This window comes from Eucyclogobius newberryi, unplaced genomic scaffold, assembly GCF_026437365.1.
Source record: "Eucyclogobius newberryi isolate DKJ021-1_F unplaced genomic scaffold, fEucNew1.0.hap1 SCAF_1, whole genome shotgun sequence".
Classification (NCBI taxonomy): domain Eukaryota; kingdom Metazoa; phylum Chordata; class Actinopteri; order Gobiiformes; family Gobiidae; genus Eucyclogobius; species Eucyclogobius newberryi.
Window position 1 is genome coordinate 47,616,325 of NW_027315723.1, and position 24,966 is coordinate 47,641,290.

The 24,966-nt window shown below is 40.6% G+C and overlaps 1 protein-coding gene across 2 annotated transcripts; it reads left to right on the forward strand.

Moving 5' to 3' along the window:
* The first annotated feature begins 2,508 nt into the window (after window positions 1-2,508).
* Window positions 2,509-23,933, forward strand: LOC140365445 (ly6/PLAUR domain-containing protein 1-like). 2 transcript variants are annotated; one of them, XM_072451887.1, is made up of 4 exons: window positions 2,509-2,794; window positions 7,350-7,484; window positions 15,920-16,188; window positions 23,647-23,720. In XM_072451887.1, exons 1-3 carry the CDS (start codon window positions 2,746-2,748, stop codon window positions 16,180-16,182), a joined length of 447 nt encoding a protein of 148 aa, XP_072307988.1. In that variant the 5' UTR covers window positions 2,509-2,745; the 3' UTR covers window positions 16,183-16,188; window positions 23,647-23,720. The 2 variants fall into 2 exon arrangements, with proteins under 2 accessions (XP_072307988.1, XP_072307978.1); XM_072451877.1 differs by having other exon boundaries at window positions 2,510-2,794; window positions 23,641-23,933.
* Window positions 23,934-24,966: the final 1,033 nt, after the last annotated feature.

Here is a 24,966-nt window from a genome sequence, read left to right on the forward strand (position 1 = left end):
TTGTTTATTTTCTTTAAGAGCTAAACTATTTTATCTTTTATTTGAAAAGAAAAGACATATTCGAACTGTAGATGATGCCAAAATGTCTATCTGGAATTGTTTGACCAGCTGGTGCTAATCAGTAGCCGACTGTGTTGCGTTTTCTTTTCTATGAAACTGTTAATATTGTATGAGAAGAGGACTTGTGTATTTTTCTAGCTGTCCAGTATTTATACCCACATTTTTGTACTGTAAAGCTCTAGTGTGATTGTCATGCTTATAACCTTTTCTCCTTATGTCTTCCTGGTTCCTTTGTAAAAGATAAAATGGTAACCAGCCGTGTTACTTTGGTAATGTTATTATATTATTATTATTATTATTATGATTATTACTGCGTGCAATTTTGTCTGTTACACTAGACTTCAATGCTATATTTTATGTAACTATTTCCTAAATAAATATGAGAATTATTTCCAAACCAAACTGTACATGTGTAACGCCTTTATTTTTAGTTGTATTTCAGTTGGCTTTGGGGTACATAGTTGTGTTTCCTCTAATTTTGAAGTCTATTTACGGACGAAAAATTACTTTTAACTTTTGACTTGGCTATGAAATTCAAAAGTGACCACCAAAAAGAAAAGGCATGAATCAGAAAGTTAAAATCAGTCAAATGTTTAATCCCTGCCATGTACAATACTAATACAGAGATAACAGAGCTCGCTTACCATCTGTCCCTATCGAATGTGACCGGCGACTTACACGGGCGTTCCAGAATCTCACCGATTTCTCTGCTCCACCATACATTAAAACATTCAGATATAAGGCGGAATATGACGGTTGTCGCCTTCTCCCAGTGTATTTCCGTGATCTTTTTCGCACGTCCGTGGCCTTGGAGTCTGCAGTCCTCCGGCCAGGTGTCCTTCCTTATCAGAGAATGTCTCAAAAGGAGCATTGAGTGTCTCAAATGGAACAAAAGAGTATGTGTTGTGCGTATAAGGAGTTAAGCCTCGCTGTTGCCAGTGTTTGCGTATCTACTCTAAAATTATGAAAATAGAAAGTTTTAGCCCAGACGCTGTTTCTAATGTGTCCTCCACTAATTTTCACTGGCCGTTGGGCTCTGTGTTTGAAGAAGGGTCAGTAAACAGCCTGCTCTACAGGAGCACGCCCAAAATTGGCTTTATTACATGTTTTAATGTCTGCTACTGGGCTCTTGCTTGTCTTTCTGCGGTGCACATTTTGTCCAGTTGTAACAGTTTTCCACCCAGTACAAAAAGAATGTGATGTCACTGAGAAAGGTCTGTAGAGGAGCCTCGTCTGCTGGGCACATAAGCTTATACTGTGGCCACTGATATAGATAAACTACCAGATAATGTCAATATACTGTATGATGAGAAAGTCAAGCCTTGGTGAAAACTCCATGTTTTACTTGTTTGAGGAATTGGATGTAACTTTTAAAATGTACTTAGCCATCCTTTGACTTTGAACAATTTATCTAGTGTAAATTCTGTCTCTAATACATTGTCATTTTTGCTTTTTCGTGAGATTTGGGTCTTTAAAAAATGCTTTCATTCTGCAGAAAAATGACATGTATAAATAGAAATATAAATCAAAAATATAAACTGTAAAACATGCTTTCAAAACCATTAGTCGCGTTAGAGATAAGCTAGACCTGCACAGATCTGATCCCAGTCGATCGACGTTGGAGTTTCCGGTTTAACCCTGTTGGTTCACACTGGGCTTTTTGTCTGGCTCTCATTGAACACTTCAACTCTCATCCAGACCAGGCGCACCTAAATCGAACACGACTAATATTTTTAATATGTATAATTCCTATAAGTTATCTGTTCTTTTCCTCTGTATCTACCTATGTATCTACCTGCGTTGCAACAATGAAATTTCCCCATGTGTGGACAATAAAGGATTATCTTATCTTATATACAGTTCTGGGCAAATCAGGTTTGCAGAGTTAATCAGCAAGACCTATAATTTTATTTAAAATCTGTTTCTGAAACTCAAGCAAATACACATTTTAACTATTGTTTTTTAAATAATTAACATCCACGTTATAGACAGAAGTGCACATTAGCCTCTGCTGTGCCTTTAAACTCTTTATGTGAATTATTCGAATCCTAAAGGGACAAATCAAGCCAGATGGGGCTCAATCCAAGTCAATTGGCTTATTTTAATAGATTTGAAGAGATCCATGGGAAAGGAATGCAAAGCTTATGCTGCGTGCTGAGCTCCATAAACAGGCCTCATTCATATTGGCCTCATTAATGAACATTTACCCACTTGTCTTATGAGGATTGTAGTGAGTAAAAATAGAAATGCTAAGTTACAATTTAAACTCATCGTTTGGCTTTAGTGTGATTTGATTTTCTTTAACATTAACTGAGAGACGGAGCTCGGTCACGTGACTCCTCGCTGGCCCCTCGCTCTCTCCTCGCTGGCCCCTCGCTCTCTCCTCGCAGGCCCCTCGCTCTCTCCTCGCTGGCCCCTCGCTCTCTCCTCGCTGGCCCCTCGCTCCTCGCTCCTGCTCCACTGCGTCTCCAGCCCCGGCTCGTCCCCGGCAGCAGCGGCACCGCCTCCACCAGCGCCACAGAGCCGAGGATGAGCGCAGCATCACCGGCGCACGGGCTGCTTCTCCTCCGCCCCTCTCCGCGCCTCCTCTCCCGGAGTGGCCACCGCGCTGTGTCCGCCTGAAGTTCACTCCTCCTCGGACTCCAGGCGCGCTCTCCTCCATGAGCGCTCCACTCTCCGGACACGATGCGTCTGCTCGTTGTTGCCACTTTGTTTGGAGTGCTTTTCGACGCAGGTACGTTCCAAACTCATTCATAAGGAAAACACTCCAAATGCGGCGACGAATGGGAAATTTGGGCTTTTTTATTTCATTTTTTATTTAGTGATAAGAGAGAGAACTTAAAATGCGTGAAATACCCGAATGAACATATATCCAAATAGTACATTTAAGTTTGTGGGGAAAATTAAAGCATCAGCTTATTTTGGGGGATTTGGAGGAAAAATTACATCGTTGAATGAAACAATTCATATTTTGTGTGTTTTTCCAAGTTTTAGTTTATTACTCATACACTCTGTCCTTATTTTATATGTTCAAACTCCTTGAGCCTCGCTTTCTAGGCTACCCATAGAATCTTATTACGGTAACAATACTTGAAATGAAAAAATGAACTCAAGAGAATATAATGTAGAATTTCGTATTGACATTAAGTACATTTTTCACCTCTGTGTGGCAAGTTTAAGTTATTTAAACCAGAAATCTGTACGAGGTAAACGTGTGCGTGACAGCCTGAAACTGAAGCGCAACATTATTGTGGATTAAATACATTTACATTAAAATAATTACCAGTTTACACATCCTTCAGTGAAAATATATTATGTATAACTTCTTTCTAACTGAATTGTTTCAGAGTGATAGTTTTGACTTGTAAATACAGGCACATTTCTGCATTATTATTGATCTCTTCACTCATTTATTTTTGCTTGGATTAACATACATTAATTAAATGGAACAAAGTGACATTATTTGAGTGTTTTAAGAAAATTTAAAGAAAGATTCAAGCAATTACACAAAAAAAATATTTATGTTTACCCTATTTAAAGATATCATATCACATATTTTCATCTAAACATGTTATGCTAGATGAAAGCTTTTAGAATATATATATAAAACACCTTAAAATGTTAATGATTACCTTTGGATCAATACAAAATTATAACATGGAACATGAAATATTAAAATTGAGTCCACATTTCTTTTTGTTTCTGTATCTCTCAGCCTTTGCCTTTGTCTTGACCTGTTTACTGTTAGTATCGCTTCATATTTCTATTGCAGTTGTGGATGATAAAAGCAGTGCTGTGCTGCGTTGCGTCCTGATAAGTCTTATGTTTATGATTTCTGTCTCACGGTGATGAATGGAAGTGTGATGAGTTACGGGCTTGTTGTTAGACCTTATCAGTGGTTTGACGCGTACTCGCCCGGTGCCAAGATTAACGGCCGCTGCCATTTCAATAATGACACCAGTGGTAATTTCCAGTTGTGTCGGGGTGCGGAGAGCACCAGTGCACCGCGTCTGTTCCTGTGTGAGGTGTGGTGCAAATATGGAGAGTTGAGTTTTATTATCGAAAAGAAAAACACATTATTTAGCATTTTTTTTTGTCCAGTTTAGTGCTTCTACAAAGTGTTTTGCATAAAGGTTGGTTAAATGTGCCCTGCGTAACTTAATTTTGAAGTGTACGCAACCTCCTTTGACATGCTTAATGGGCTAAACTCTTAAGTTATTGATCCTTAACTGAATTTTAGCGGAACATGTATAGATTTAGCCGTGTTTTTTTATAAAACCGGTCGTAAAAGCCGCGTCTGTTGTTGCGAATGCATGGTAATTTCCAAATTTGACAACTTTTAACATCATAACTTCCATGTTTATGTGAATACATTTGGTCCTAGTGTAGTCCTGCTGTAGTCCTGCTGTAGTCCTGCTATAGTCCTGATGTGCTCCTGGTTTAATCCTGCTGCAGTATATGCTTAGATTCACTTTCTTTCCACCTCCAATAGCTTCACAAATCCATGCTCCCTGTAAGATATAGACTGACGTATGTGCACAAAAAGTGTGGATTTCCAATTGTATGAGTCCTTTTCACAGTTTTAACACCTCGAGAAGCAACATCTTTAAAAACGTTCAGCACAAAGAGCTGGAACGAATATTGTAAATAGTAAAAGGATCTGACGAGATTCAATATGTTTTTGTTCAAGAGAAGAATGGGTTGAGAATATTGCGGCCATTGATTTCCCCCAAAAATAAATAAATAGAATTCTGCCACTAAGATGGAAGAAGGAAGGATTTCTAAGTTAACATATGATCAAGTATGGTGTTCTTCAAAAAGTTACTTCAGTAAATGCATCTCTGATTCATGGGGACTGCAAGATTGATTTCATTTTAATAAAAATGTTCAGTTTGAATAGCTTTCACGTGTCATGACAACATTCTAGACAAAAAAACTGAGCTGAGAAAGATAAGAATTATCACGTAAACTTCACTGTTTAACTGTACCTGGCCTATCCATATGAAAGAAAAACTGGCACAAAGTTCAACGTCTTTTCTGTCAGCATTAATAAACCAAATTTTGATATTTTTTTCATTTGCAGGTTTGTGGAGCCAGGTAATGATGAGGTTCAACATTCAAAAACAGTAAATCTCCCAAAGAGTTATACAGGTCTTTACCCACCATCTGAGATTTAACGTCATCCTATTCTAGAGCGTGAAACCAACCTTTTGTCACAAATATTAAATGGAAATCATAATGTCATCTAAAAACAACAAATATCTTGTATTTAGTAAAAAATGCTGCTAACCCTGTACTTAAGACTTAAAAACACAAAGACTTGGAATGGAGCCTCTTCAGTAAACGAAGCAAAGACTCAGAAAAGCGGTCTGAGGCGCTCACATGATGCATACCCGAGAGAAATAGAACATTAAACAACACCATAAATTAGACAATCGTCAGAACATATAGGAAGTAGAGAACGGCCATGTCAAAACATCAAGTATGGAGAGAAATTTGATACCTTCTCCATGGATGAGACTACAACATATGACAAAAAACCCGAGTATGTGTAACACTTCATGAAAAAATACAAAACAGGGAATTGCACTGCAACAATGAATCACTGTTGATTAGTACATTAGAATAAGATCTGCCCAGTGATGGAGTGGTTGCAGCGGCAGTTCACGTGTTGAGGTTTCGGATCCACAATTTACCGGTACTGCATGTCCTTCCTTCTCTCTCATCCCCATTTCACACTCAGATGAACTGTCTAGTAAAGCCCACGGGCCAAAAACTCCTTAAAAAATAAAAAAAAAGAATAAGATCGAGAGATATGAACCACAAACACATTCATCCACCTTAGTTAATGATCAGTAAGTGTGTTGTAGGACTACTGAAAAATCCAAGTCCTCATTGAGCCCGTAAAAATCTGTAGCTTTTAAAAAGTCTATCCAGAAGGTTATTTACCCGGTCTCTGCCCCGTACGTCCTTTGAGACAACCTCCATAACCATTGCCTTGAGTTGATTTATATTTGAATGATCAACTTGACCTAAGTTCACTGCCATTGGATAATTCGGCTTTACAGTTTTGATTTGTGTTCAGACTATCAGTCTATCATTCAATCTCCTTTTGTCATTTCTACATAGAAGCAGCCGAATGGACAGGACAATTGATAGATAGCATGGGTTGTATTTCGTGATTACATTTGAAGGTCCGGGATCCAGAGCGATCATGGAAAAAATTACTTTTGTGAGTGTTAATACCACGGTTACAGACACTTGGACTTTGAGAGTGGGAGCCCTTCTGATTGCACAGGAGAACTGCCTTTCGGAGATCATTGGGGCAAGGGTTGTTGAAAATACGTTACAAAATATTTTCTTCTTGTGTTGGGGTCTGGTTTTCTTCCCAAATAGATGAGTTCTTCACAGTTGAATGTCTTTTTGTCATAACCTTGTTTTTTGGAACATTTCATACATATTGTTTGCATGTTCGTCAAAATCATCCTCATTACTGCATATACATGTTGTAGACTCATCCATGGAGTATAGCATTTCTCTATGGATTGTTTAATCTGTTGTGTTGTTTTATGTACTATTTATCCAGTGTATTTATCACATGAACCCCTAGACTAAAAAAATAAATAAAGAAGGACTAGAACAGGACCAACAAAGTCCACATCAGGACCAGAATGAAGTCAGTTACTGTGAACCCACCCTAACAGTCTCTCAAATGTTAATGCTCTGCTACTGTGAATACAATCATCTTTTACAATGCTTGTAAGATCAATACCCTGAAAAGTTACATAGTGTAACTTTAAAGGAGCCATATAATGCCTTTTTCAGGTACTTAGTATTGAACTATAACATAAACAGATTATCATTTTACATTTTGTTTAATGTAAACTGAAGTCTGAATCTTACTTCTTTTTCTAAATTCAAATAATCAGAACTAAGTGTGTGGACGGGGATAGGGGGTAGGTGAAAACAGGACATTACAAAACAATACAGAATTACTCAAACAAGCAGGAATAAATCAAAAACAACTTTGAGTAAACTAATGATGAAAAAACACAGTTCTAACAAGAGTGAAAGCTAATTAAAGTTGATTTAGTATAATATGTCTCCTTTAAATCCCTATGCATGAGAAATTAAATAAATTTGACATCACAACATCACTTGGACAATACTAAATCAAAACATAATGATTTTTTTTTTTGAATGTAACTAATGATTTGTAAAGGCAATTAAAATGTCCTTAATTCTGCACCGCCTTGTTTCTCAGCTGGGTGTGTTGGTTTTGTGCACAGGAGACACTCTTCAGATCCAGTGTTACCAGTGTGAGGAGATGAGCACCAACGACTGCTCCACCTCCGAGTTCATCGTCAACTGCACCGTCAACGTCCAGGACATGTGCCAGAAGGAGGTGCTGGTAAAGCCTGATGGTACGCACACTTCTGCTATGGTTTGGGTCGTCATACAGTAGTTTACAATTTATCTAACCGCCAGTGGTGCTGCCAGAAATTCTGGGCTCCATGGAAAGAAATGTCACTGAGTCCCCGACAATTTTATGATCACACCCAAGATCACATACTCACATACTGTATTTGTTATTTAATGCATTATGTCGGCAGTAAAACAAAGTGGGTCTGAGAGCCCTTCCCTAGAACATTTTGAAACAAATCATGTGATTTTGTGTATTTTTTGGTGGTTTTTAGCAGCTCAGTACCCCCCTTAACAGTATGAATACACTAAAGCCACATTTCGACTGGGGTGTTTTGGAGGAATGCATTCATGCTCAGATCCTGGCTCGCAGAAGTCTGCTATGTGAACAGTGGATTTCAGCCAAGCAAAATAAATGTTTTCTTAATGAATAAAATTCCCCGTACCTGAATTATACTTTTTCTTCAAAAGACTGATCTCAGCAAAACTAACAAATACAGTGGTTTAACACAAGGTCAATTCAGCATTTGGGGATTTTTTTTTTCTTTCTATTTATATCTGCTTTTTCATCATCATCATCATGATTTCAGAAAAAAATGTAGCTTCTTTACCAGTCGGCTGTTAACATGGCAAGGGCTATTACCAGAGATATTGAGCATCTTCAGTATCTCAGGCGCCAATATAGAATGCCCTTCGTGACAAAAGAGGGGTACAAAGGCTAATTTGTGCTAAACGCAGTCAGTTTGATAAATAAGCACTGGTTTATCTCATTTTACCTTGTAAATGCAGCAAACCTTTTACTTTTTATAATATTGATTGTAATGGATTGATTGTGTCATGTGATGATGAACCAAAGACAAATTTCCACTATGGTGGACAACATCTGGTTATCCGGTACAGTTCATTTAGGCCAGTGAAGACAATTTTGGACCATCCTGATCCGCTCTCCAAAGTTAACCAGTCGAAACGTGGCTTAATTCTCAGCATGATTAGAAATATTTAGACCTATTTCTCAGTCAAGTTTCCATCCAGACAGGGGTTGCCTATGAATAATGTATGTTGACACTATTTTGAGTTTGTTAAACGTTGGATGTGGTTTATTTTGGAGGTCCTTGCCACTCTCAGCTTTTATAGACTTTTTTATCATTAATTTATTTGAAGCTACCTGTACCCTGTACACCATAGCCCTGGTATTTCCTTTTACAACAAACAACAACAAAGAGAGAATACTTCCCGTCTTAATCAATCATGACTTGCGGATGGTACTATGGCCCTGTATCTGCTAACACATTCACAGTAATGTGTCTGAGCTAAAATACAAAGTCCGCTAATGCTGAACTTCAATGATTAAAGATATTTGAGTGCAAACATGATCAGAACAAGTTTGGTGAAGATATTTCAACCATAAAAAGACAGGGAAACTAATGCATGATGTTTAGGTGATTTAAAAAAATAATCAGAACATTTTAAATTATCTTCTTTTCACGCAGAAAACCATTCTATAACATCATCCTCTTGTTGCAGATTTGAGTTTTTTTTACATAATATCTCCAATTTCCATTCTGTGGCTTTTGTCCCTATGCACAACATCCACAAGGTCAAAAAATGAAAACAAAAACTAGAGTTTGAACCAACATATTGCCATATAGCGCTCCACAATCCTCAAAAAAAGAGGAAAAAATCAATCAAGACTCCAAACTGGGAGCTAGCGCAAGGTATTCCACACAGCCAGCCCCTCTCCACTGTAATGCACTTGATATAATCCCAGATAAAGTCAGTGGAGATTGATAGCTTAGGCCGCTAATGCACTATGCGGCCCACCCAACGGCACCGAGCTGAAAGTTAGAATCCCCTTTATCTCCGTGAGCAAGGTGACCGTCTAGAAACCAGAGACGCAAAACCATTCTCTGTCATTTTTGTCATTTAGCGAAGGAGCAGAGGAGTTATGGAAGTAATTTTCTTGATGTACAACAATTAACATAACTACTGTAGACACTAAAGGCGGCAATAAACAAGTCCAGAAACACTTAAGGAATTATCTTTGTTGTAAAATGACGATTAAATGATGCCCACAATGCTTTGAGAAATGGTTGTGCTTGAAAAAATAATAGTTGAAGCAATAATTCATATCTGATTTTGCGGTTTGCTATTACAAAGCTTTTGACCTGTTTGCATACTTACTACCTTTTTTGTTTGTTAGTCTTTTAGGATAATAATTCAAAAAGCAAATGTAAAGATAGTGTACACAGTATTCTTATCAATATATCAGTGGTGCACCAATGAGCAAAGCAAAGTGCGGGGCGCAGAGCCGTGCCAAGACGTTTGGGGAAATATGTGCATTATTATTATTGCAATTATGTGTGACGTGTTTAGAGCAACAGAAAAATTCCCAACGCCAACACAGGGTTCATCACTAAATACTAGAGAGCAGTGGAGGAGTGGGCGAGCCTGCCCCTGTGCCCCTCACACACGTTTGCCGCTGGTTTAGAACGAGTCATGAATTTGGCTTCTATTTGAGCAATATGCCCTCTGTCTCCCCTCGGCCCCTTCTTTGTCCCTCCGCACGCCTCTGTCCCCCCTCTGTCTCTCTGTCCCTCCTCTGTCTCTCTGTCCCCCCTCTGTCTCTCTGTCCCCCCTCTGTCTCTCTGTCCCTCCTCTGTCTCTTCACAGGCTTCTGTCCCTCCGCACACCTCTGTCCCCCCTCTGTCTCTCTGTCCCTCCTCTGTCTCTCTGTCCCCCCTCTGTCTCTCTGTCCCCCCTCTGTCTCTCTGTCCCCCCTCTGTCTCTCTGTCCCTCCTCTGTCTCTCTGTCCCCCCTCTGTCTCTCTGTCCCCCCTCTGTCTCTCTGTCCCTCCTCTGTCTCTTCACAGGCTTCTGTCCCTCCGCACACCTCTGTCCCCCCTCTGTCTCTCTGTCCCTCCTCTGTCTCTCTGTCCCCCCTCTGTCTCTCTGTCCCCCCTCTGTCTCTCTGTCCCCCCTCTGTCTCTCTGTCCCTCCTCTGTCTCTTCACAGGCTTCTGTCCCTCCGCACGCCTCTGTCCCCCCTCTGTCTCTCTGTCCCTCCTCTGTCTCTCTGTCCCCCCTCTGTCTCTCTGTCCCCCCTCTGTCTCTCTGTCCCCCCTCTGTCTCTCTGTCCCCCCTCTGTCTCTCTGTCCCTCCTCTGTCTCTCTGTCCCTCCTCTGTCTCTCTGTCCCCCCTCTGTCTCTCTGTCCCTCCTCTGTCTCTTCACAGGCTTCTGTCCCTCCGCACGCCTCTGTCCCCCCTCTGTCTCTCTGTCCCCCCTCTGTCTCTCTGTCCCTCCTCTGTCTCTCTGTCCCTCCTCTGTCTCTCTGTCCCCCCTCTGTCTCTCTGTCCCTCCTCTGTCTCTTCACAGGCTTCTGTCCCTCCGCACACCTCTGTCCCCCCTCTGTCTCTCTGTCCCCCCTCTGTCTCTCTGTCCCTCCTCTGTCTCTCTGTCCCCCCTCTGTCTCTCTGTCCCTCCTCTGTCTCTTCACAGGCTTCTGTCCCTCCGCACACCTCTGTCCCCCCTTTGTCTCTCTGTCCCCCCTCTGTCTCTCTGTCCCTCCTCTGTCTCTCTGTCCCTCCTCTGTCTCTCTGTCCCCCCTCTGTCTCTCTGTCCCTCCTCTGTCTCTTCACAGGCTTCTGTCCCTCCGCACACCTCTGCCCCCCCTCTGTCTCTCTGTCCCCCCTCTGTCTCTCTGTCCCTCCTCTGTCTCTCTGTCCCCCCTCTGTCTCTCTGTCCCTCCTCTGTCTCTTCACAGGCTTCTGTCCCTCCGCACACCTCTGCCCCCCCTCTGTCTCTCTGTCCCCCCTCTGTCTCTCTGTCCCTCCTCTGTCTCTCTGTCCCTCCTCTGTCTCTCTGTCCCTCCTCTGTCTCTCTGTCCCCCCTCTGTCTCTCTGTCCCTCTTCTGTCTCTTCACAGGCCTCTGTCCCTCCCTGCACCTCTGTCCCTCCTCAGTCCCTCTGTGCAACAGGCTATAGGCTATAGTTAACGCCAAATGGCAAGTTTCATCAAGTTAAGCAGGTCCTGATTTCAAACTTGGCATATAAACATCATAAGTCTTCTTAAGTCATCTGATTTGATCCTCACATATTTTTATTTTATCCTATACATTTTTATGTCCGTCCCCCCTGCTGTTGCAGATTATTATACCTACCAGCTCAAAAGACAAGAACCGGTGTAATGTTGAACTCGGTTGACTCTTTGGCTCTACTCATTCATCTCAGCACAAAAGACTCTCTATCACCTTCCTATGACACGCGTTAGATTAGTCCTGTGCAGAAAAACGAGCACTAGCATGTACAGTATGAGTCATGATGGCATCTAGCTGAAGTTAGTCGGCTGTTATTGATGGTCGTCAGCTGATTGTTTTCCCACAGCCAAAAAAGTTGAGTGAATGTGGAAGGGTCACGTTGGCAGAAATATGTAGTCAGATTAGATGATATAGGCTTGTCCAATGTGAATCTGGATTAGCCACCCCAGCTCCACCTCACTCAGAGGGGCTAAATATTGGGTGTAAATCATATTTTGTATAATAGTATAATATAATAGTTTAATTTTACTTGTAATATCGTACTAAATTATAGTTAAAAAGAGGAAATCTACATAAATATTTATAATTCTCATATTTATAAAAAATGATCTATTCACACAAAAAAATGTATGAAGTGAAATTCTCAAAATGATTGCTTTAAATCCTTGGGCCACAAAAGTCTTTACGCGCCCTTGAGTGACTCACTGAGTGATTTTTCAGATTTACAACTTGTTAATATTTACATATGAGTACTTTGTGTAACTCAAAGCAGTACTGTGTAACTTTTCTGATGAAGGGTCTGCCACCAATTTCCATGTTATTGCAAGACTGGTGGCCACCTAGCTCGAACAGGTTCTGTCAGGCTGCGGTTGAATCTGTTGGATTTATCAGTCTGTATTGCGAGTTCACCTGGGAAGAGTTGGCATTTCTGCGTGGAAGCAGTTATGCAATTAGGTCGGTGTAATCCCTCATTCGTCCAGGAGTGTTCCATTGTAGAAAAAGATTCAGTTATAGTCATCCGGTACACATTTCGACTCCCCTCCAAGAGTTATTCTATATCTGCAGATCGAGTCTGGGAACTCAGATATTTATCCCGTTAGGTTGAACCTTATATCTCCATTTCTGTATCTTCATCTTGAAGCCACAAACCACTCTTTTGAAGACAGTGAGGTGAAGATTCTAAGCAAGGAGAAGAGATGGTTTGAAAGAGAACACCTCTTTAAACAGAAATTGAGGTTTGAGGTTCAACCTACCGATCGTGCATAATAGTGTGTTGAAGCCATGGGACGGTAGAAGCCCTAGCCATGCTGATGCCAATCAGGTACTCAGTGATGAGGGAGTGAAAGTCAGATTACAATAGGATTTTGATAGCCCATTTCAGAGCTGCTGGGATACAAAGAAGAGTAGTCTCAAGGGAAACTGTAAACACCCCTCATCAGGAGGTTGCGCCCCGGTGGTTAGCTCCTACTCAGAGTAGGATACATTGACCAAAGTTCCCAGACTCGATCCACAGATTTAGAAGGACTCTTGGATGAGAGTCGAAACATCTTATTTTTCTAAAAACATTGTCCAGATATGCAATTAACTTATAGTTTTTTTTTGAAAATGTGGGTGTTGAGTGTTCATGAGTCCAATGGCAGAGGGAAAAAAACGTTTCATGTTGAGTGAGGTTCTTGTCCAGATGGACCGCAGCCTCCTGCCTGAGAGGATTGACTCAAATAGACCATGTCCAGGGTGAGAGGGGTCGGCTGTGATCCAACCTGTTCATCCCTGAGTCCTGGAGACATACAGGTCCTGTAGAGATGGAAGTCTGCAGCCGATCACCTTCTCAGCAGATCCCATAATGCGCTGTAGTCTCACAGCATCATCCCACAATGCTGATGCTCAACGTTGATGGTAAAATAAAAAGATTTACCTCACCGGAGGAGGCACTGGCTTTCGCAGATACGCTGCCGGATCCCTGAGAAATTTGACATTTTCCCTTTTTTTCCTTAATTATTGGAGGCATGTGAGCATTTGCCCAATGTCCTTCTACTTCCTCTGCACCACCAGCACCCAGGACCTCAAGTGGGAGCCCACCAGCTCACCTTCTCAATCTCCATGTGGTACGCTGGATCCACAACCATGGACAAACAGAGACTACAGCGCATCGCATGCTCTGCTGAGATGGTGATCAGTTGCAGACTACTATCTCTGCAGGACCTGTACGTCTCCATGACTCAGGAACGAGCAAGCCGGATCACAGCCAACCCTTCTCACACTGGACTCTTTAATCCACTCCCCTCAGGCAGGAGGCTTCGGTTCATACAAACCAGAACCTGCCGCCATAAGAACAGGTGCTTTCCCTCTGCCATTGGACTCATAAACACTAAAACTTCTTCACTTTTACAATTATTCAAACCAATAGCCATTCATTGCACGGTGTTTGCACTATTCTGACCATCTGTAAAGTGTGTATATAATGAGACTATAGTGTGATTTTATTTATAAGTCTATATTATTTTATTTATGAATTTGAAATTTTATGCATGCCCAGATATATTTTGCTATTATTATTAGTCTTTGTTGTATGTTGCACTTAATACCAAAGCAAGTTCCTTGTTTGTGAAATCTATTCACTGACGATGGCAATAAACCCCTTTCTGATTCTGATAATTAAGAAGTTACTGACCAGACCTGAATCATTCTTAGTAAACTATTTGTTCATTATAAATACAGTATCTGTTCATGCTTTGTTAAGACTAATTGAAGTGTAGTTATTATGAAGTGTTACCCATACGTGGAACTGTGAAAAATTACACTTTTTGTATTAAATTGAGGCTGGGAATGAGTGTTTTGGAGTGTTAGATTTCTGTAACAAATGTCAAAAATGTTAAGAAGTTATAACTAATACACTTACTCTGCCTTAGGCCACTACAGAAGAACGCTGTTGAAAATGTGTTTTCAATTGAAATAGCATTGGATGTACCCATGTATGCACTGCTACCTAATGAATAGAACCTGGAACTGTAATGTTGTAAGAAATAAAATATAAAATGAAAACTGTTTGGTTTTATATTGCTACTAACACAAATTTGTTGAGCTTGTTATTTCATTGAAAAAAAAAAATATATCCCTTCTCACCCCTCCGCAGGTGGTCTCGTCCATTTTTTTTAAGGGAGTGTCTGCAGAGCCGCGGCGCGCAGCCGAAACTGCCATGTTATTTTTGTGCCGGCTGAAACTGCGCCACTATTTGACCGCGTTTTAGCGCCGTTTTAGACCGCGCCGGGTTAAGGTTAAGGTTAAGGTTAAGGTTAGGGTTAGGGTTAGGGTTAGGGTTAGGGTTAGGGTTAAGGTTAGGGTTAGGGTTCACTGCACTTTTGTGGACGGAGATGTCTGATGTTTCTCCAGGGATCAGTTATATCCATTCCTCCAGTTTGGCAGTCACTGCCCGAGCTCTCCGTTGACCACGGGCACCACTTTTGCATTCACCTTCCACGCCTTCTCCAGCTCTTTTCTGAGCCCTCGTTCTTTCTCCAGTTCCTCGTTTTCCTTTTTCCTGATGTTTCCATCACTTGGTGTTGCCACGTCAACCACAAAGGCCTTCTTGTGCTGTTTATCCACCACCACAATGTCTGGTTGGTTTGCCTTTACCATTCGGTCTGTCTGTATCTGGAAGTCCCACAGGATCTTGGCTTGGTCATTCTCTACCACCTTTTGGGGTGTTTCCCACTTTGCCCTTGCGTTTTCGAGTCCATACTACGCACAGCTTTTCCTGTACACTATGCCAGCCACTTGGTTATGATGCTCCACGTATGTTTTCCCTGCCAGCATCTTGCACCCTGCAGTTATGCGCTCTCTTTGCACAGCCTACACCTTGGATCTTGGGTCTTACCACTGCAGTGTTGTACCTCGTCAATCTCAAGATGTGATTGCAATTGCCATTTGTGGATGTTTGAACACTGAGCTACTAGTTGTTTCGCCGTTAGCTTTGATTTTGGGTTTTGAAGTATCCATGCATCCCACATCCTTTGCATAAAGCCCCTCTGACCAGGGTTACTGGAGTAGTAGCATTCCAACAGAGCCTTGTTCTTGCATCTCGCCCAATATTATAATACATTATATGTGGGACAATAAAGGAATATCTTATCTTATCTTATATTTTTATTAAACTCTTACATTCTTAAAGGTTATGTTCAACATATATGCAGTTTTACATTATAGTCATAGTTGTTAGGGTAAACCCTTTAAACTAGCTTTTTTTTTTGCTGCTTTACTCAATTTGCTTCACTATAACTGCGACATTATGAAAACTGAGAAATCAAGACAACTTATTTTCCATACACAAACATTGAATTGATTGGTAAATCGTGAATTTCTACACTTTAATTACAATAAATGTCATATTTTCTTCTCTTTGTTGTAGGAATCCACTACCGAAAGTCATGTGCGTCTTCTGGGGCTTGTCTCATCGCCTCCTCGGGTTACCAGCAGTTCTGCACGGGCCGTTTAAACTCTGTCTGCATCACCTGCTGTAACACGCCCATGTGCAATGGCCCCAAGAGGAGGAAGCCGGTGCCATCAGGGGCCCCTGGACTGAACCAGAGACTCCCACTACTGTTACTGCTACTGCTACTACTGCTGGTGCTGGAGTGTATGATGACCAACGCACGGATCCTCTCCACGTAGATACAGGTAAAAGGAGGTACCAGGTGAACTTCAATGACAAATGGGAAAAATAGACTGCAAATTTGGTCAAAATTTAGAGTGAGTGAGTTGTATCAATTAGTTAAAGGAACAGTATGTAACTTTCTGGAGATGGAAAGTCACCTTAATGATTCCATGGAACTAGAAAGTTAAAACCATACTTTGGAACGTTCTCCATGGAGATACAGTAGATAGATTTCCAAACTATGGAATACGATGAGCAAAGGGACAACATTTCCATGGAAACAAGAAGAAGCTCCTCCAGGCCAAGTACAAGGTCAGGTTTGTGGAGTGGCAGCCTGCTCAAGATAAGGATGCATATTTTTCAGTGCAATATATTTTTTATTTGTAATATTTTACTATCTGTTACTTACCTCTTGTGTATGAGGGGTCAAAGTAACAAAAAATAAACTGAACAATGTTTGAGGTAAAATCTAAATCATTGAAAGTAAATGTGTTAATAATGTTATTGAGAATCATTCAATCTGGTTAATTTTGATGCCCTAATCAATTGCCATTTCATATTTTTTATCACTTAATATAAAATTTTCATCATTGAACGTCGCGTCTCAACCATTCATCTGGTCAGAGATTTCGTGCCTTAACCTGGTGAAATTGTGTTACTTCTGCTAAATCGTAATACAGCAGTGGCAGAGTTATGACAGCTTCCTTCTGTAGTCCAAAAGTCTGAGCAAGTTCACAGCAGCGCATCTGGGCGATACGCTTAAGTAAACACAACTTTATGGAACACTTTGAAGAAAACTCTGGTTGGTAAGTGTCTGAGCTCATCAACTATTCTCAGTAATGTATATTTGATGTTTGCACCCTAACCCACTGGAGCATTGGCTTGGGGCAGCTAATGGCTAATGCTATCCATTGTATGTTATAAAAAGTAAATTACACTAATCTGTATGAAATACGATTCATTGTGGCATGTAGGTCCATACTGTGGTATTTCTTTCCTGTGATTCTGAAACTTAATATTAATGAATATAGTCTGCAATGACGTAAGACTGTAAACACGATAGAAATAACTATATAATAGTTATGCTCTTCTTAGCCTTGTGGATAGTGTGACGATCTCTTCATCATGAGCTCCACAGCCCTGTGAAACCAGTTCACTTTCAAGAACACAGCCTGGTGTCTGTGGAGCAGTGAGAGAAAAACCCCTCCACCTCAACGGGGCATTAACTGAGACAAAGTGTGAGTTTTAAGAGTTCTTATTTCTTGGTACTTGCCTGGTATGTTAATATAGGGTAAATATGTGGTATTTGTTATTGTTATTAATGCTGGAAAAGCAGAAGAAACATTCACATACAATTCAATTCGATTTATTTTTGTAACGTCCAAAATCACAACAGTAGTTGCCTCGAGGGCAACAGTGAAAAACAGATTAAACAATGTTCATCCCGTGTCCTCAGACAAATGTCACAAACTCCTTAGACCAGGGGTGGGCAATTATTTTCCTCCGAGGGCCAAATTAGAATCCAGGCAAGGAGCAGAGGGCCGGCCCGCGATCATTGGTGTGAAAAAAAAAAAAAATCCCAAAATTAAATATCAAATAAAATATCACTTTTCTGTCAAATATAGGCTATTGAATCTATTATTTAATTCATTACACGCCATATTTATTATGGATGCAAGTGCAGACAGATGCCTGAGGGCAAAAAAGTTTTTTTTTTTTTAAAATTGATATTACTTGGACAAGCTTGGCGGGCCGGATTGAAAGGCGCTGCGGGCCGGATGTGGCCCGCGGGCCGTAGTTTGCCCACCCCTGCCTTAGACCCTACTTCTTGGCAAGGGAAAAACTACCAAACCTCTAAAAGTAGAAACCTGAAGGAGAGATCCGACTCCCTCAGACAGACAGGCGTGCTTCAATTTGCATATAGACTCTGGAGCTGGACTCAATACAAGTCACATTATGTTTAAACTGGCTTTCTGTGTTTAGACCACACAATTAGCCTTTGATAGCTTTTCAGAATAAGGGTCTTTATGAAATCCCTTTTTGTATACTATTTGGTGGCATCTGAGCAATATTTTGCATTATATTTCATAAAAAAAACAGTAAAGCTTACTTTGAAAAGTGCTATTTAAATACACTGTAATAATAATAAAGATACAAAAAAACCAAGGCACTAACATAAAATAAAGTTCAAAGCTTTGGTACTCCCTTTCATGCCATTTTTGTTTTGTTGTTATTTTATTATTTATTTTATGTATAACATTTTTCATGTATCGTTTTGTAAATAGTATGTAGTGTTGTAGTGTGAATATCTTGGCATTTAATAATAAGCAGCTTCTATTTTAGATCTAATCATATCTTCTTGAAATCTACTTTGAATTTCAAGCAGGACCAAGAGGCTGTGGCCCTGAGTGGATCTATAATATCTACTATTGGATCCTGCTCTTCATCACAGATTCAGCAGAGCCTTGACAGGTTTGGACATTGAGGGAACTTTTAACTTTCAACAACAACAACCATTTATCCCCCTTTGACCCTATCGTTAGAGCGACTGCTGAGACTGCAGTGTATGGACCTCTACACGAGAGGTGATCATGCCATGCAGATTGAGGGTGTGGTGCATTCTGGGAATAGCCAGAATTATAACTAATAAACTTCAAATCTAGTACACTGAAAAACATGGCCCTTAAAGTTTTTCCTGGTATAAAAACTACAATCACAAGTTTTCCCAAGTTGAACCTGGCGTCTTGAAGCGAGTGGCTCTACTCTGGACAGGAGGAAACAGCTGATGCTAGCTGTGCTAGATTTAGCACAACTTTTGTTGATAATTGTAGTAAAGTGTGTGGCCTTTTTCACCATGATTGATCCTGGGAATCATACAGATGTTATAAGACTCTCTTCATGTCTGTGGTCTGCATTTTATGTCTCACATTTATAAATCATTAAGACTCTAAATTTCTGTAGTGCGCAGCTTGTTTACAGAGGACACAGCGGTGTTCTGTCTCCTGCTGCTGCAGCACAAACATTAGACTTTTACCCAATCAGCGTCTGATGGTTTGGGGACATCACGTTTAGTCCCTGCTTGGCTCGACTTGGCCAAAGGGGGAAGAGGGTACAAAAAAATGACCGGCTCTAAGGAGGTAGCGCCAAATGGAAACGCGCTCAAGCAGGGCTGAGTCATGTTTTGCTTTGATTTAAACAATCCATATACATATAATTTACATAGAAGGAGATGTATTTATGCACATTCATTTTTGCTTTGGGTTTATTGCTGCTTGGAAGAGCGATTTACTGTCTTCAGAGATGCAAAGTTCTCAAATTGAAATCAGCACTCCAGCAATGATGAATGCATGTCAGTAATGTTGAGGTATTTGTCTTTTGATTATGATTTGTGTTTTCTGCATATACTAATGATGAAACATTTTACCAAAGGTAAAGTTAACCTGAACCTAGAGGGTTGCAAGCTAAGGACCATGCAGACAGCACCGTCCACACACTAAGCAGAAACGTTAGATCCATGTAGTCTTTCTGACAACCATGGACTGAAATGGAAGTTCTGAACTTGCTCTTTGGGAGTGAAAATGTTTATATTCTCCATGTCTGGGTCTACAGGGGCGCAAAAGGGTACACAGCAGCAACATTTATTCAGACAAATATGTACCGCCATTTGATGTTAAATGCTTTTTTGCAACCCTTCGAAATGTATCCTCAGTCAATCTGGTCCTATTCTCAGCATTCATGTCCCCAATGCCAGAGTAAAGAGTTGGACTTTCAATAAAACCAAATAATAACATGTGCACATTCTGAAGCTTTTCTTCATTGCTTATTTCTAAAATTGTGTATGAACACAGCATCTCTATGACATATTCTATGACAGCATTTCTCCATCAATGCGTAAAAGGCATGGTAACTACAGTACTTAGAGTTAGTAAGGTTTGCCTTGACTTGCTGCTGAGCACTTGTGCCTAGGCAGGAGACAACAAAAAACAATATAGATTCAAACGTCAATGTCAATGTACCCTACATTAATATGCATTGTTGATTTGGTTAATGATAAAGGAAAATTTACCGTCACTTGTTTTCTTTATCAGATTCCATACTTTTTTACTGGCAGTTGACACCAAGATTGCAACATTAGTAACACATTCATCATTTTAAAATTACAACAGCTTTATAAATTAGCTTTATATATATATATAGAAGCCAGCCTAATACTGCAGCCATTTATTCAAATACAACGATCCATGGGCAATATATTCCAAAAACACTAGAAAACAGTTACAGCACTCCACAAAAGCGGTCAAAAACCATTTGCCCTTCCTGGGTCAATACCTTTATTTATACCTGTAACAACCTTTTCCCCTTGGCTCATATAGTAGAGCCAACAGCGCCACCCAGTGTAAAAAAGTGATCAAAGCATCAAAGTTATTTTTCATATTTTTCTCCTATACCTGAAAACAGGGCTGCTCACACTTTTTCAGCGTGCAAGCTACTTTTGGATTCGGCAAAGCCCAAAGGTCTACCTATAGATTTACACTTTTCTTTAATATACCGCTATAGAAACACAATATAGGCCTAATAACATTTTATTATGTATCGACGTGCAATATAAAGCAGGATTGATTAGCACTAAATTACACTGGTGCACAAGACTAACGCATTACGTTCCTCGTTACTCTAAAAAAGTAATTTGGTTACTCTAAAGCGTTACCAGCTAACGCGTTACCCCCAACTCTACTCATAGGTAAACTTCAGGGTGCAATGAAAGTGCAAAGGCACACATTAAACCACATGCGGAAATGAATTTGACGGGTTGCGTATAATGTCATAACACCAGCATGAAGTAGTCGTATTGACTAGACCCATTAATACAGATGACTCTATAGAAGGTTCCTTGCGCTGATTGTAACTCATGGTTCACATACGCTTTTGCGTACCTCCATATGTGCACTGGTCACTCAGTGTATGTATCTACTGTCACTTAGCGCCAGACAATAAACTTTGCTTTGTTAGCAACTGCCACTGCCTCCGAGATCAACTGATAGATCGCAATCGACGCAATGGGTACCCCTGCCTTAAATCATCCAAAATTATGTAAACCACACTGGTCCTGGTTTGAAAGCCCCTTTCTGCATCCTGTACTGCCTCTGCCCCTGGTCCATTGTACTGGCCCTGACACCTGCAGCCACTCCTTAAAGGAGCCTCCAGACCGCAGCGTCCAAATTCAGGCCGGATGCCAGAGTTTGACTCCTGTACATTTGAAGGCTGCGTCTGGATGATTTTTACCGGTGCAGGGTTTGTGTTGGTCCTCCTTCTTTTTAGTGAAATGCATATGTATGTCACTGGAGCGTAATCTCTCATTGGTGGCTACACCACTTCTGCCGCAAAAAACCTTCAGCTTTAACCAACTTTTCTGCGTCGGATGCTCTGGAAGGTTTGGCCGCCCTGGACATGCCTCCAGTATGACTTTCTGGTGTTTTTGTACATGCTTTTTCATCTATTGCACCTAACGCGGCCTGAGATGTCTTGAGAGAATCCACACAGACTGAGGAATGTTGGGGAACTGAGAGTTCATCAGTTTAACAAGTTTAACAATCACATGAAAGAAACACCACAGAATTGTCCAGATGGTTGATACATCCATGATGAACTGTATTTCATACAGAACAGTGTAATTTACTTGTATTACAACAAGTCACCCAAAAGCCAACGTGCAACATTTATTTAAGATTACTGGAATGCGAACATCAAATAATACATTACTGAGAATAGTTGATGAGCTCAAATATTTACCAACCAGAGTTTGCTTCAAGGTTTTCCATGAAGTTGCGTTTACTTAAGTGAACTCTCTCAGACTTCAGAAGGAAGCTGTCGTAACACCGCCACTGCCATTTTCCCATTAAGCGGAAGTAACATAAAATCACCTGGTCAAGGCGTGAAAGCTCTCCCCAGATGAATGGTTGCGATGTGAAAGATGAATGGTGAAAATTGAATATTAAGTTATAAAAAATATAATGGGTATGAAGCAGAATAGAAATGTATTTAATCTGAAAACATTGAGCATGCTGAGTCTAGAGCCCAGACCAGCAGTGATCAGCTGCAGGGAGCAACAGGAAGCACGTGGCAGCTCCAGGTAATATAATCAGGGCTCATTGGCACAATGATCAGAGGTGGGAGCAACTTAGGTCAAGTGGGTTACACTCGCCTCTCCACAGATCTGACCTGTAACTTGGCAAGCTTCTTTGGCAAGTTTGTTTCCATGATCTAATGCCATACTGTGTGGAACATTTTCATATTCTCAGCAAAACATCTCCACGGAGACCAATTGCCCACCTCCCCTCACCTCCAGGAATTTGGGCCTGGGGCCCAAAATTATATAAAATAAACTCTAAATTGTCCTTAGTGAAAGAATGTGAGAGCGAATGGTTGTCTGTGGCCATTTTTGAAACCACTTACTCCTCCCTCTTCATTTTGCGTGTGAAGGAGCTGCCACATTGAGTGCCGTCCGAAGTGTCTTATCAGGTCCTTCCCAGTGAGTCAGCATCTGAGATGACTTAACATGTGTGTGTAACACCGGAGGGCAGCTCGATGTGCAAGACACACCACATGAGTTTAGTTCCACCTTTATTTAGAAGTGTATAATCCTCAATTTAGTCATTTATTAGAGAATGAGGAGCTTTGATGAAAGAGAAAATAATGCTGAGATACAACTCAGTGTTGTCATCACTATATTTTTTGTGCAAGTAGCTTTTAACTAAAATTCTTGTCCACTGTGACCTCAAAACAGTGAATTATGCTTTTCTAATTAACGCCATAATGTGTAGGCCAACACTAGAGGCAAATTTTACCCCTTTTTGAACACTGATATTAATATTAGTCTGGAATACATGGTATTTTAACTTGTGTTGCTATCAGTATTTGCAAATAAATGAATATGTCTTCTTATCTTGATTTGTATTGCTTGCACACTTTATAAGCTTTACTTTCTCATCACTTAATATTGTTATGAAATTGTATATTAAGAACAGGTAAAATCATCAAAATGTTCTATCTGATCTAATCTTCAAAGGGCGTCCGAGCAAGGGCAAGTGAGTCCGAAAGCCAAAGCACTGAGCACTGTAATGAAGGAACCTATGCTCAGCAGTGAAGGAACCTTCAGTGAGGAGTGAGGAGAAGTAGAGAGGAAAAGAGAGGAGCGATTGGTTTCGGAACAAGGGGTTGAAAATGAATGTACATATATTTGTGTAGCATTGCTGCATGAGTAGTACTTATACTACTTTTATTGTTTATAATAAATTATTTAAAATGTATAAAACAGCATAACACACTAATTTGTATTGTGTTTGATCAGTACAGGGGGCCGCACTGCTACATTCTTTAGGAAAGACTGATTTAGTTTATTCATTCATTCATTCCTTTTTTTTTTTTTTTTACCTTTGTAACAAAAACATATTGAAGGGTGTTTTTTCTTTTCCCAGCCATAGCTCCACAAGGCACTGAAACTTCATAACCACCTCCAAATGGACAGGACTACACCCGGCTCTCTCTCGCTCTCTGTCCAGCCCCATGGAAGTGCACTGACTCTGGAATAACCATGGTCCAAATGTGTCAGACCTTCTCTCTTTTCTGTACAGTGGATCTCGCTGGACATGCCGCTACAGAAGGGATTGCTTCACAATTGGATAGTTTTATTTATTGGTTTTGAGTCATACTTACTTTTGTGTTATTTTGGATCGATATGGAGGCTCTGTCAGGATATCCATGCACTTTGTGAAAATGATTATGGTGAATGCACCTGTTACATCATTGTATATATGACTTAAACGTGCACCATGTCATTTTTCTGGTAGGGGTTCCACCACATACTGGTCTTCATGGATATTTAATTTTATTATATTATCTGACAAAACCTGAATAAAATTACATAATGAAATTAATCAGCGATGAATCTAAAAATAAATTTTAATCCTGCATAAAGTTCAAATCAACATCTTTCTTTTCTCCTCATATACAGTGTCAAAGAGTTGTGTGTCCACAATGTGGGGCATTGAAGATGGGTCAAATGCAGAGGACAAATTTTACCTTTAAGTGCACATTACCGGTTAGGCAACACATTTCACTAAAATGTAGTGACATGATGAGTTGGTTGAACATGAGCAGCAGATGTGCCAGATAATTCCACAACTGTTGTCTAGTTCCAAACTGTAAACAAGGGCCAAAATCCACATAAATTACGATTTGACAAATAACTAGATAATGTGCAATGGCTGAAGCCATTGCGAGTGTCTGCTTTCTTGCGTAAAAGTACAACATGTGTGTAAGAGTACTACATGTATGTAGGTAGTACTGGTAGAACTACTTAAGATAAAAAGTCAGATTTAATTGACAACAAATTACATTAAAGCCGCGCTAGCGGCGATGATGGCTCTCGCCTTCCCGTGCAACCCCCTTCCCGCCCGTCCATGTTTGCGTTTTGCGGCAGACCAACGACGCTCAGTAATTCACAGTTGATGATTACGTAGTAATCATCAACTGTGACTCAAATAGTTGTTTGTCCTGACAATTTGCAAGATCATACTGAACGCAGACCTGAGCAGGAAGAAAGGGAGAGAGAGCCTCGGTGACCCGGCTGCATCCCCTGCGCCCTGTACCTCCGTCACCTAGCAACAGAGACGCTAATGCTAACGTAAGCGTTAGCATTAGCAAAAAGTACAAGGTGTACAAATGTCAAAAGCAATAGCCCCCCTAAGACGGTGGACGCGATCGTAAAGAGGTATAACTTGTTGAACTCGGTGTTAAGGAGT

Excerpts from the sequence above, each read along its gene's own strand:
- LOC140365445 (XM_072451887.1), top strand. The coding sequence starts at position 2,746 with ATGCGTCTGCTCGTTGTTGCCACTTTGTTTGGAGTGCTTTTCGACGCA. Across the intron at positions 2,795-7,349 it reads TGGAGTGCTTTTCGACGCAG|GAGACACTCTTCAGATCCAG; the intron begins GTACGTTCCAAA and ends TTTTGTGCACAG. Across the intron at positions 7,485-15,919 it reads GGTGCTGGTAAAGCCTGATG|GAATCCACTACCGAAAGTCA; the intron begins GTACGCACACTT and ends TCTTTGTTGTAG.